The sequence below is a fragment of the Cyprinus carpio genome, chromosome B1 (assembly GCF_018340385.1).
Source record: "Cyprinus carpio isolate SPL01 chromosome B1, ASM1834038v1, whole genome shotgun sequence".
NCBI classification, from domain to species: domain Eukaryota; kingdom Metazoa; phylum Chordata; class Actinopteri; order Cypriniformes; family Cyprinidae; genus Cyprinus; species Cyprinus carpio.
Genome location: NC_056597.1, coordinates 1236179 through 1249593, shown reverse-complemented (window position 1 = coordinate 1249593; position 13415 = coordinate 1236179). Strand labels below are relative to the sequence as shown.

The window sequence follows — 13415 nt, the reverse complement described above, 5'->3', positions numbered from 1 at the left end:
AAAAAAAATATATATACAAATACAAATACATATATATATATTTGATTAATAGCAAGGTTATTGTTTGATTTAAGTGAAATATTAGGGGGGGAATACAATTAAATTATAGAAATTCTATGTACAAATACCAATTCAGCTAGCAAAAATATCCTTTTTCATCTTAATATATTATGTTTATTATATATCATTTTTATTATATTATACTTTTTATATTTTATACATTACTTGCCCTATTTAGTTTAGAGTTTAGATTAGTTTATTTAGAGTTGCAGAATAATGTAAACACAGTGCGTTTGTTGTTTGGGTATTTATTTCAGTATATATTTGCCTCTGAGAGATAATTAAAATGTTTATAGATTATGATTGTAATTATGATTAGATAGACTGACCAATTAATGCATAGGCAGTAATAAGATTTAAATAATCAATTACAGTGTTTGTGTTATATTTAAGCATTAAGATTTTATGTCTGGATGCAAAAAAAATATGCAGTAATATGATAAAAAAAAAAAAATAATAATAATTGTGTTTCTGTTATATTTAAGCATTTGTATAGTTGATTATTTGGGTTTATGTAGCTAGACCAGCAAACTTTGTCTGGCTACAAAAATTATTATGCAGTTATATTAAAAACTATAGTGTCTTTGTTATGTTTAAGCATTCGTGTAATTATGATTTTGTATGGTTTGCAACCAGACCATCTGGTTTTGTTTTGTGTGGCTACAAAAATATTATTATACATATTTAATAATTGGAATATATCCTTTAATATTTGTTAATGCTTATTTAATTTTCACCTTAAAAATGTTCTACTTAATTTAGTGGTGCATTAATTACTTTAAATTGGAGAGTTCACATTTATAATAACAAGCAACGTCTAGGTGTATCCAGAGACAGAGACCTGAGTTACACTCAAGTTGCAAAAAGCCTGACTTCAAACTTAATTTGACTTTAAATTACTCGTCTTAAACTTGAAACTCTGACTCTGGATTGGAAAGACATGGACTATAGAGGGGGAATACAATTAAGTTCTTCAAATTCTATGTACAATTGTCAATAGATATTATATTAATATATTATATAATGTACTAAAAATCACTTTCTTTGTGCACACATATATTTGCAAATTTAAAAAAAAAACAGCAGAAGAGATGCTTTAACATTGTTTATTTCTAATCACATTAATCAATGAGTCATAAAACATTTTAGTGAACTGTTTGGAATATATCAGTTCATCAGTTATGAATAAGGTAACACTCATAATTAACTGTGCTTAATTAAAATTCTTTTATGGAATGGATCAAATATTAACAGAAAAATCCAAAAAGAGAGCATACTGTGGGAAAGAGCTCCATCTAGTGGTTGTGTAGTGTAGTGGAATTTATACCACATAGGACCTGTTGTTCAGAATACACAAATGTTGTGTTATATCATCCAAGCTAATATTTGTCCATTTTGCAGGCGTGACTGTCATTGAGAAGCCTCTCTGAGCAGCTGTGGAGTTGTTGAACACTAGAGCTGAAGCTGACGTACAGCAGAGAATTCGCTCACACTGAAGCTCTTACCACGGCTGAGGCTTCATCCTGGAACTGCTTCACCATGGACATGGCCTGGAGAATACTGCTCTCTCTCTCTCTCTCTCTCTCTCTCTGTCTGTATCTCTCTCTCTCTCTCTCACACACACACACACACATCCACACACTCATTCAGATACGTAACTACAAGCATTCACACACTACCTCTTTTTGTCTCTAGTATATACACTTACACACTCTGTATCTCTCTTTTCTTTCTGTTTCTCTTGTTTGAGAGTAGTCAATGATGATGTTAATTGCACTTTGAGGAGCACTGACGAAGCAGAATCGAAACACTCTGAGAAAAGACTGGTGCATTTGCGGCGTGTACAAAGCGTTCCTGCGTTTGAGCCGAGGGGATGGCCAGCGATTTTTGCTCCTTGATCTTTTGATCTGAAGGAGCCTCTTGGTGATTATTGCTTATTCGAATAAAGCTTGAGGGAAAATGTGTCTAGTTTAGGACCAGCACTTTGTTGCCTCTTGGAAGGTTGTTTATGAAGTCACTGGACTCCATCTTCATTATGAAGATTGGATGATGATGATGTGAATTCCGTTTTATGGTTAGAGCTGAACCTGTGCTTGCTTATATGCGAGAAGGGTCTCTATTGAAGACAAACAAACTTTTACATTTTGCAGTTTGTTTGCCAAACCACATTTGAAGTCTTAAAGTTTGAACTGTCTGTTGTTGTTTCTTTTTCTTTTAAAATATCCTCTGGCTTTTTTCTTGTGGTCTGATTGTTGGAGAATTGCGATCTTTGACATTTGAAACGTTAACTTGAATGCTTCGGCATGCACGATGCTGTGGACTGATGCTGGTTGCTTGGGTATTAAACCGCTTTGCATGGTTCTAAATACTGATGTTTGTGTGCCATCTTTAAACTACTGCTGTGCTCACTAAACAACGTGACGTGCTCTCTGTACTAGCAGTATTGAACACTGAAAAGGTATAAAGGTACTACTTCTTATAGAAATCTTTCTTTCTTTTCTCTCTTTTTGTTCTCTTCCTCTTCACTCTCTTTTTTCTGTCTTTGTTTTCTGTAACTTTAATGGCTTTCTCTATTCTGCTCTTGCTGTTTAGTATTTATCTCACTTTAACTAATGTCACCGAGGCTATTAATGAATATATATATATATATATATATATATATATATATATATATATATTATATATATATATATAATATATATAATATATATAACAGTGTATTATTAATTGTCTGTCATGAGGAATGTTGTGTTCTTGAAGTTTCATAACTTGTTTTATATCATTAATAATAAACATGCTTCTAGTAAATAACACCTAATGTTAAGATTGTGTGTGTATGCTGGTGAGAGTCTGTGATTGCATGAAGCACAATACAATATAATATTGTGAGAGTAATGTGTGAAATACCTGTGAATTTTTTTTACTTAAAATATATCTTGATAAATTATGCATGTCCTGTATTTGGTACTAAATAATGCAGAGGAAATGAGAGCGAGAGACGATCATGTTTAAATACACCACTATTAACACACCACCTTTAGAAAAAAAATGTTGAAAAAAAATGTAAAAGATTAAGGTTAAAATAAATGAACAAAAATAATGCCATGAATGCAAATAGATACAAAAAAATAATTAAAAATCAACAGGCATAATATATAAATAACTTGAATTAAAACAAATAAATAAATATTAGTACACTGTGCACAATTATTAGGCAAGTTGTAAAAAAAAAAATTATAAATAAAATGAGATTAATATTATATATATATTATATATATATATATATATATTAATATATATATATATATTCACTATACATACATACATACAGGTGCTGGTCATATAATTACAATATCATCAAAAAGTTGATTTATTTCACTAATTCCATTCAAAACTGAAACTTGGTATATTATATTTATTCATTACACACAGACTGATATATTTCAAATGTTTATTTCTTTAATTTTGATATTTATAAATGACAACTAAGGAAAATCCCAAATTCTGTATCTCAGAAAGTTAGAATATTGTGAAAAGGTTCAATACTGAAGACACCTGGTGCCACACTCTAATCAGCTAATTAACTAAAAACATCTGCAAAGGCCTTTAAATGGTCTCTCAGGCTAGTTCTGCAGGCTACACAATCATGGGGAAGACTGCTGAATTGACAGTTGTCCAAAAGACAACCATAGACACCTTGCACAAGGAGGGCAAGACACAAAAAGGTCATTGCAAAAGAGGCTGGCTGTTCACAGAGCTCTGTGTCCAAGCACATTAATAGAGAGGCGAAGGGAAGGAAAAGATGTGATAGAAAAAAGTGTACAAGCAATAGGGACAACCGCAACCTGGAGAGGATTGTGAAAGAAAACCCATTCAAAAATGTGGGGGAGATTCACAAAGAGTGGACTGCAGCTGGAGTCAGTGCTTCAAGAACCACTACACAAAGATGTATGCAAGACATGGGTTTCAGCTGTCACATTCCTTGTGTCAAGCCACTCTTGAACAACAGACCGCGTCAGAAGCATCTCGCTTCAAAAAGGACTGGACTGCTGCTGAGTAGTCCAAAGTTATGTTCTCTGATGAAAGTAAATTTTGCATTTCCTTTGAATATCAGGGTCCCAGAGTCTGGAGGAAGAGAGGAGAGGCACACAATCCACATTGTTTGAGGTCCAGTGTAAAGTTTCCACAGTCAGTGATGGTTTGCGGTGCCATGTCATCAGCTGGTGTTGGTCCACTGTGTTTTCTGAGGTCCAAGGTCAACACAGCCGTATACCAGGAAGTTTTAGAGCACTTCATGCTTCCTGCTGCTGACCAACTTTATGGAGATGCAGATTTCATTTTCCAACAGGACTTGCACACAGTGCCAAAGCTTCCAGTACCTGGTTAAAGGACCATGGTATCCCTGTTCTTAATTGGCCAGCAAACTCGCCTGACCTTAACCCCATAGAAAGTCTATGGGGTATTGGGAAGAGGAAGATGATGCGATTGTACCCAGACCCAAGAATGCAGAAGACCTGAAAGGCCACTATCAGAGCAACCTGGGCTCTCATAACACCTGAGCAGTGCTACAGACTGATCGACTCCATGCCACGCCCACATTGCTGCAGTAATTCAGGCAAAAGGAGCCCCAACTAAATATTGAGTGCTGTACATGCTCATACTTTTCATTTTTATACTTTTTGGTTGGCCAAGATTTCTAAAAATCCTTTCTTTGTATTGGTCTTAAGTTATATTCTAATTTTCTGAGATACTGAATTTTGGATTTTCCTTAGTTGTCAGTTATAATCATCAAAATTAAAGAAATAAACATTTGAAAAATATCAGTCTGTGTGTAATGAATGAATATAATATACAAGTTTCACTTTTTGAATGGAATTAATGAAATAAACCACCTTTTTGATGATATTCTAATTATATGACCAGCACCTGTATGTTGTGTGTGTGTGGTGTATATATATATATATATATATATATATATATTAGATATATACACTACTACTTAAAGAAATACAGTAGTGTAAAAGTACACTACTACTTAAAGGGGTCATATGATGCGCTGCCATGTCGTATAGACGCTGTGTGTTTCACTGTGAAAGCTAAACTACTTTGTTTGGCCTTCCAAAAGAGGACGATATCTGCTCTGTCATGCCTGGAGCTGATCCATGCTGGTCGCTGAGGAAATACATCAACTTTGCACTGTGGATTGCTGAATCGGCTTTCACCGTGGACAAAGTGGAGTCCAGTCCGGGGTCGTCACATGTGGTTGCTGCTAGCACAAGGTACGCTCCTTCGTAGAATCTGCCTGCCGCACCGTTCTCAAGCCGCCCGCCTCTGCTCATTCAAGCCAGCCATGGCTCACTCTTATGTTAGACCACGGCTCACTCAAGGCCATGTGTGTGACGCGGTTTTGTTGAGAAAGCAAAACTACTTTGTTTGGCCTTCCAAAAGAAAACATGACTAGAAATCATGTTAATATCACGTTTGTAATGGGTTTTATGTTTTTGTCTCGTTGCTCCGGCTGGACAAGGAATCACAGTGTTAAGAGGCGTAACATTTCCATCACACGCTTGAGGCATTTGGCCAATCACAACACACTGGATAGCTGGCCAATCACAGCACACCTCGATTTTCAGAGAGATGAGCCTTGTAAAAATCGAAGCGTTTCAGAACGCGGGGCATAGAGGAGAAACAATAATGTACAGTATGTGGAAAATAATGTGTTTTTTAACCTTAAATAGCATAAACACATTGCATTACCCCAAATACACAAAATAATGTTCTTTTTAGCAACATCATATGACCCCTTTAAGGGAAGCTAAATTTTTCCAAATAATAGTTGACATTTACATTAAAAAAAAAAAATATAAAAAAAAAAGAAAAAAACAAAAACAGTAAAATAAAAAAACATAATTAAGAAATGCATAAGTAAATAAATACAACGATAAATACAGCACTATAACTGTACAGAACTATAGTGAGAAGGAAAAAACTTAATTTAACTTAATATTATCCAAATAATATTTTAGATATATTTATAATATACTTTTTACACTATTTTAATTCTTTATATAGGAAGCTATATAGTTGTCTTTTACATTTTAGAATGGGGGTCTCTCTGATGACGATGATCATATTTGGGGGTCCGTAGCACCTAAAAGACTGAAACCCCCTGACTTAATAGAGCTCCTCATTGCTTGGATGTGCATGCAGCCCAGTCAGCGCAGGTTGATAGATTATGAAAGACAGGCGCGGTTCTGATTGGCTGGTGCTGCAGAAACTCGAGGTCTCACTATCGTCAGTTCATTCCCTCATCCAATCAGTCCGAGGCCTCTGCCCGCATACGTCAATCTCCTTCTTGCCACAGCCAATCAGCGCCCAGCCTCTGGCCTCACACATCGTATCCTCTTGTCTCAGCCAGTGGTCCTATGTGAAGTTCTATGACATTAAAAGCGACCGTGCTGCTAGCGCAGGTAGAAGAGCTTCTCACAGGTGAGTCGACAAGCCGTCCGTGCAGAAATGCAGACTTTTACATTAAGATAATTGCTGTTGTGTTATTTTAGAAAGGTTAGATTGAGAAATACTTGCGCTTTTTACTTGCCCTATTTAGTTAGAGTTGCAGAATAGTGTAAACACGCGAGAAGGTAAATATTACTGTTGTACTACACAGTGCATTTATTGTATGAATAAAATAATCCATTTCAGTATTTATTAAACATTTAAGTATTTGTAAATTTAGTAAACATACTATATTTAAGCATTTGTATATTTGATATATTTGCAACCAGACCAGCTGATTTTATGAATAAAAATCATGCAGGAATATGAAGAAAAAAAATCACAATTATAGTGTCTCAGTTATATTTAATTATTTGTATATTTAATTATTTATGGTTATGCAGCCAGACCAGCTGATTTTGCTATGTTCAAGGTTCAAGGTTTTTTTATTTGTCAATGGCACCAAATGTACAGACATACAGAGGAATCGAAATACCATTTCTCTTCTCTCTCATCGAGTGTTTATATTGTCAATGCACTATAGATGTTTTTATAAAAGTAAAAATATCCACAGTCAGTGCAATATAAAACAGATTTTTGTATGAAGGTAGCAGCGCACACACACACACGCACACACACACACACACAGTTAATGTACAAATACATGTCCAAATATATATATATATATATATATATAGGCCAAGTAAATAGATCTTGTAAAACTTCTGAATGAATATACATGAGTAACTGTAAACAGTAAACTTTGTTAATGTACAAATACATGTCCAAATATATGTAAACAATTTGTAAAGTGCAAATATACATCTAAAACAAATAAATATACAAAAAAAAATAGAACAAAAATAAAAAAAAAATTACTCTCTGATGTATATTTGAATATTTAAGATTTGTATATTTGATTATTTATGGTTATGCAACTACAACAAATATTATGCAGTAATATACAGGTGCATCTCAAAAAATGTGAATATCGTGAAAAAGTTTTTTTTTTTTTGTTAATTTATTTCAAAAAGTGAAACTTTCATATATTCTAGATTCATTACATGTAAAATAAAACATTTCAAAAGTTTGTTTTAATTTTGATGATTAGATTTTACAGCTCATGAAAGTCAAAAATCCAGTATCTCAAAATATTAGAATATCTCCTAAGATCAATCAAAAAAGGATTTGCAAAACAGAAAAGCTCAAGTTCTTTAAAGTATGTTAATTTATGCGCTCAATACTTGGTCGGGGCTCCTTTAACACAAACTCCAGCATCAGTGAGGTGTGGCATGGAAGTGATCAGCCTGTGGCACTGCTGAGGCACTATTGCGCCTTCAGCATGTCTGGATTGTTGGATCCACTGTTTCTCATCTTTCTCTTAAAATATGCCATAGATTCAGTATAGGGTTCAGGTCAAGCATGTTTGCTGGCCAATCAAGCCAGTAATATCATGGTCAGCAAACCACTTGGAAGTGGTTTTGGTACTGTTGGCAGGTGCTAAAGTCCTGCTGGAAAAGGAAATCAGCATCTCCATAAAGCTTGTCAGCAGATGGAAGCATAAAGTGCTCCAAAAATCTCCTGGTAGATGGCTGCATTGACTTTTGGACTTGATAAAACACAATGGACAAACACCAGCAGACGTCACGGCACCCCAAATCATCTCTGACTTCAGAAAACTTCACACTGGACTTCAATCAGCTTGGATTCTGTACCTCTCCAGTCTTCTTCCAGACTCCAGACCTTGATTTTCAAATGAAGTGAAATGAAAATGCAAAAATATACTTTTATCTGAAAAGAGGACTTTGGACCACTGAGCAACAGTCCAGTTCTTTTTCTCCTAGGTCCAAGTAAGATGCGTCTGATGTTGTTTTCTGTTTCAGAAGTGGCTTGGTAGCCATTTTCCTGAAGACGTCTGGGCATCCAGTTGACTCCAGTTTCAGTCCACTCCTTGTGAAGCTCTCCCAAGTGTTTGAATTAGCTTTCCTTGACAGTGTTCTCAAGCTTGCGGTCATCCCTGTTGCTTGTTCACCTTTTCCTACCCAATTTCTTCCTTCCCAGTCAACTTTGCATTTAATATGCTTTGCTAAAGCACTCTGTGAACAGCCACCCCTTTCAGTAATGACCTTCTGTGACTTACCCTCTTTGTGGAAGGTGTCACTGATTGTCTTCTGGACCACTGCCAAATCAGCAGTCTTCCCCATTATTCTGGTTTCAAAGAACAAGAGATACCCAGAATTTATACTGTAGGGATGGACATTTAATGAAATTCAAATGTAAATATTCTAATATTTTGAGATACTGGATTTTTGACTTTCATTTGCTGTAAGCTCTAATCATCAAAATTAAAACAACAACAAAAAACACTTTTGAAATGGTTTACTTTACATGTAATTAATCTAGAATATATGAACGTTTCACTTTTTGAAATGTTACAAAAAAAGAACTTTTTCACGATATTCTAATTTTTTGAGATGCACCTGTATATATTAAAAAACTAACCAACTATAGTGTCTTTGTTATGTTTAAGCATTTGTGTAATTATGATTATGGTTTGCAACCAGACCAGCTGATTTTGTGTGGCTACCAAAATATTATTATACCTATTTAATAATAATAAGACTTTGATTCTCTGTCAGAGAGCCTCACTAGACTTCATGTCATTTGATCTCATGTTCATATGACACTGTCCTTATATGATGCAGTTCCATATTAACTACCTGTCCTTCAGGCAAGCTTCACTTTGAGATAACTGAGCCTCACTAGACTTCATGTCATTTGTTTGTACAGTTACTCATTTGGAGAGTCCCACTGACTCGCTGCCATGGAGGTGAACGGCACAGCCAACATTCTGTCTTCAGCGTATCTGGCGGTGGAGTTTGTGGATTCATTTCTTCCAGAAAATCCACTACAGGAACCTCTGAAGCATGCATGGAATTACATGCTGCAGAACTATAGCAAATTCCAGATCGCCACCTGGGGCTCCCTCATCGTCCACGAACTGATCTATTTCCTGTTCTGTCTACCTGGATTTATCTTTCAATTCCTCCCTTTCATGCAGAAGTATAAGATCCAACCAGTATGTGGAATCAAGGGATTTTTTTTTCATATGTTACTATTTTAATTTGAATATTTATAGTTTTTTTGTTGTTAAAAATAGAAAATAATTATTAACTCCTTATATATGTTTTTGTCAATGTGCTTGCAGGATAAACCAGAGACATGGGAGAAACAGTGGAAGTGCTTTAAGATGCTGCTGTTTAATCACTTCTGTATCCAGCTACCGCTCATCTGCGGGACGTATTACTTTACTGAGTTCTTCAGCATTCCTTATGACTGGGACTCCATGCCTCGCTGGTGAGAGCACCTCTCACATTTATGACTGAAGTTTAAAAAAAAAACACAGTAGGTCTATGAAGTTGCAGTCAGAATCCTGAGGTTGTACTGTGGCTTCTTTAGAAGCCAGTAGGCCTTGTTTTAATTTTTTTAAATAATCTTTTTCACCATCTCAGGCCCTTTATATTGGCCCAGTGTTTTGGTTGTGCAGTTATTGAAGACACGTGGCATTACTTCCTCCACCGAGCCCTACATCATCGCAGAATCTACAAATACATTCATAAAGTCCATCATGACTTCACTGTAAGTTACTCGCAGTCTCACAAAGACACACACAGTGTGCAGATAAAGGGAAACTATATGATAGCCAAGACAGACTTAAAGATAATTTTTTGGTGAGTTTGTACTATTATATATTTTTATGTTGGTTTTATATTTTAAAATATAAATGTGTAACAACATATTGTGTCACAGTATATATCACAATACTTAATTGCAACAATATTTATCATGGATTGTGACAATATGTATTGTATAGAGTTCACCCAAAAATGAACATTCTATTTAGGCTTTTATTTACATATTTACAGTGAACAATTTACATACAAAGAGTGCTAATATATAGTAAACACAGAAGCTCATGCAACTGAGCTTTCATGTTTATTCATTATTATGAATAAATTAGAAATAAAATGTATGTAGTCAGGGACAGAGTGCAAGAATATGTGTGTCATAATCTATTTTAGCCAAGTAATAAATATTTCTATTCTGGTGGCACCTTACTGTAATTTTGTTAACTTATTAAAAAATGTCTTAGAAATAATTATTATTTTGTACTTTATCGTGTCTCAAAATGAAACATGCTTTGTTAAACCCCTAGTAATTTTGTAGTTTATTTATTGTTAAGTTTATTTAATTTTCTTCTTAATAATGATAGATGATCTGTCATCTGTTTCGTTTTGTGTATGTTAGGCTCCATTTGGCATGCAGGCAGAATATGCCCACCCTGCTGAGACTCTGATTCTGGGCGCTGGATTCTTCATCGGCATCATGGTCTTCTGCAATCATATGGTTTTGCTCTGGGCTTGGGTCGCTTTCCGGCTTCTTGAAACCATTGATGTTCACAGGTGAGCTCAGTACACACACTGCAATTTTGTGAATGTAGTGTTAATTTCATCAATGAAAACTATGCTGAAAAGAGACAACGCCTACATTATTAAACACTAATTGCAACTATATAAGCATGCAATATTATTGACAAAAAAGAGAAACTCTACCAAAATCACCCTTTATGTTCTTAAGGAAAAACAGGAGAAAAATATTGTCTGTTTTTAAAAAGTCTTCAGGTGCTTTCATTCTTGAGGTTGCCAGATTGTAAAAGTTTAAATTAATTAAAAGAACACATTTTCTGTGATGTGTTTTACTTAATTTTTGCAACCTGGCAACTATGTGCACTTACTCTCTCTACAATGTGGAAAGGGTGCCAATAATCTGAAAACACTGAAAACATGTAAATTCTATACTGAAATATTTAACATTTAATATGAAAGTGTAATAAAGCCAGTCATTTTTTCCTTTACATGGCCTATTGTGCTGTTCACTTTGACTAAATTTGTAATCTAAGCTTCTCAGTGATTGACTAATAATAATTAACTGATAATAATTAATCCAAATATGGATGTCAACTATAGTGTTTGTGATTGTGGTTGCTGAATAAATGCACATATGCAACCTCAGTGTGACAATATAAAGTCGTATTCCTTGTTTTATAAGAAAAAACATTAACATAATTTGGAAATATTAGAATTAATATTAGGAATTTGAATGTTTTAGATTTTAAGAGAAGCTTTTGAGTTTTAGCAGTTTAATGTAGAGAGTGTTCATTTGATAATATAATAAATCAATGAGTCACTGAGTAAATTAATACAATAAATCATGTTTGAGTTGACATTCTGTTCATTTGTGCTTATAGGTGAAAATTACTAAAAAATTAATTAGTAAATTAATTAGTAAAAATTACTAATTAATCAATAGTCATGATTACAATTACAATTTTGAGTTTTATTGACTAAACCTGGATTAAAATGTTGACTAAATATGCTAAAATCTAAAAAGAGCATTTGACACCCCCCCCCCCCCCCCCCCCCCCCCCCCCCCCCCCCCCCCCCCCGAAAATGTTGACTAAATATGCTAAAATCTAAAAAGAGCATTTGACACAGGACTAAGATTAATTATAAAATAGCTGACAAAATTAACACCAGTGCTATGGTCTGGGACAATACATTTTACAATATCAACATGTCATGCTATTTATAATAACTTATTACAACACTAGAGGGCACTATATTGATAATGTATTCATTTGATAGCCTGTGCACAATTAAACCACATCACCAGAAGTATGTGGACACTACTTTCTAATTCACAAGTTTGGCTGTAACTGTAATTCTCTATAAAATCAAACTAAATATTATGTGGACAGTATGTCCTACTAAATTGTTTTTTTAGTATTTGTTTCATTCTTTGACGTTTCATTTCTTTGGTCCTCTCTTTAGTGGTTATGACATTCCTCTGAACCCCTTACATTTGATTCCATTCTATGCTGGAGCTCGTTTCCATGACTTCCACCACATGAATTTTGTGGGCAACTATGGATCTACGTTCACCTGGTGGGACAGACTTTTCAACACTGACTCCCAGTATAAGAAACATTACTCGCTTCATAAAGCTGTGAAGAGCGACTGATTGACAGAGATACCCTCAATCGCATACACTGATGCTTCACCATCACCCAGAGCAATCTATCTCTCTTGGACTCCTGTGTGGGCTTTGGTTGGTCCGATGCTTTTGCATCGCCTCCTGCTGGACACACTCACTGTAAAGCATTTAAAATCGGACTGAATGGATTCAAATCAATGCCAGTGTCTTACAGCAATGTGCCTTTGAAAAGAGAAAAAACACCCCCCGCAGTTATCATTAGACCACTGATCATGGTACTCTTAAGGACTGTTTGGACTGTTAAGAATGAAAGAATTTCAGCCTGTGTTCTGTGCTCTCAATAATTATAAACATTCATCTCTTTCAAATAATAATGACATTATTCCTAAAAAGCACTTTACTTTCACCTAAACAAAGATGGAATGTTATAGATTATTTTTGTAATGCCTTTTTTTTTTCTTTTGCTTTGTTGCCTTTCCTGATTTTTTGCTCAGTTTCTGTAAAGATTTTGTTACTTCCACAGTGACCACCTATAGCTTATAGATGTGCCTTGGAAAGGATTTGGGGGAACAATGATTTTAAGAAACACTTATGGATCATAAGGGAGAAAGCTAATTGAACTGTTAGCTTGTTCATTTAAAGGCAACTTAATAAAAACAAATTAACAAAAATGTTGACTGCGGCTGTGGTCTATTTAAACTGTGAGAGCTCCCAAACATGGATCCTAAAATGTGTTTTCATTATGGTTTCACATTCCCCATCATTGATCAACATACAAGTCAAATGTCATATTACAGCGTAAAGAG

At 34.7% G+C, this 13415-nt stretch overlaps 1 protein-coding gene across 1 annotated transcript; it reads left to right on the top strand.

Annotated features, from left to right (window-relative positions):
* Positions 1-6423: 6423 nt before the first annotated feature.
* Positions 6424-13280, top strand: LOC109046546 (methylsterol monooxygenase 1). Its single transcript, XM_019064305.2, has 6 exons — positions 6424-6549; positions 9346-9634; positions 9764-9912; positions 10068-10194; positions 10864-11018; positions 12447-13280. Exons 2-6 carry the CDS (start codon positions 9380-9382, stop codon positions 12634-12636), a joined length of 876 nt encoding a protein of 291 aa, XP_018919850.2. The 5' UTR covers positions 6424-6549; positions 9346-9379; the 3' UTR covers positions 12637-13280.
* Positions 13281-13415: the final 135 nt, after the last annotated feature.

Excerpts from the sequence above, each read along its gene's own strand:
- LOC109046546 (XM_019064305.2), top strand. The coding sequence starts at position 9,380 with ATGGAGGTGAACGGCACAGCCAACATTCTGTCTTCAGCGTATCTGGCG. Across the intron at positions 9,913-10,067 it reads TGGGACTCCATGCCTCGCTG|GCCCTTTATATTGGCCCAGT; the intron begins GTGAGAGCACCT and ends TCACCATCTCAG. Across the intron at positions 11,019-12,446 it reads GAAACCATTGATGTTCACAG|TGGTTATGACATTCCTCTGA; the intron begins GTGAGCTCAGTA and ends TCCTCTCTTTAG.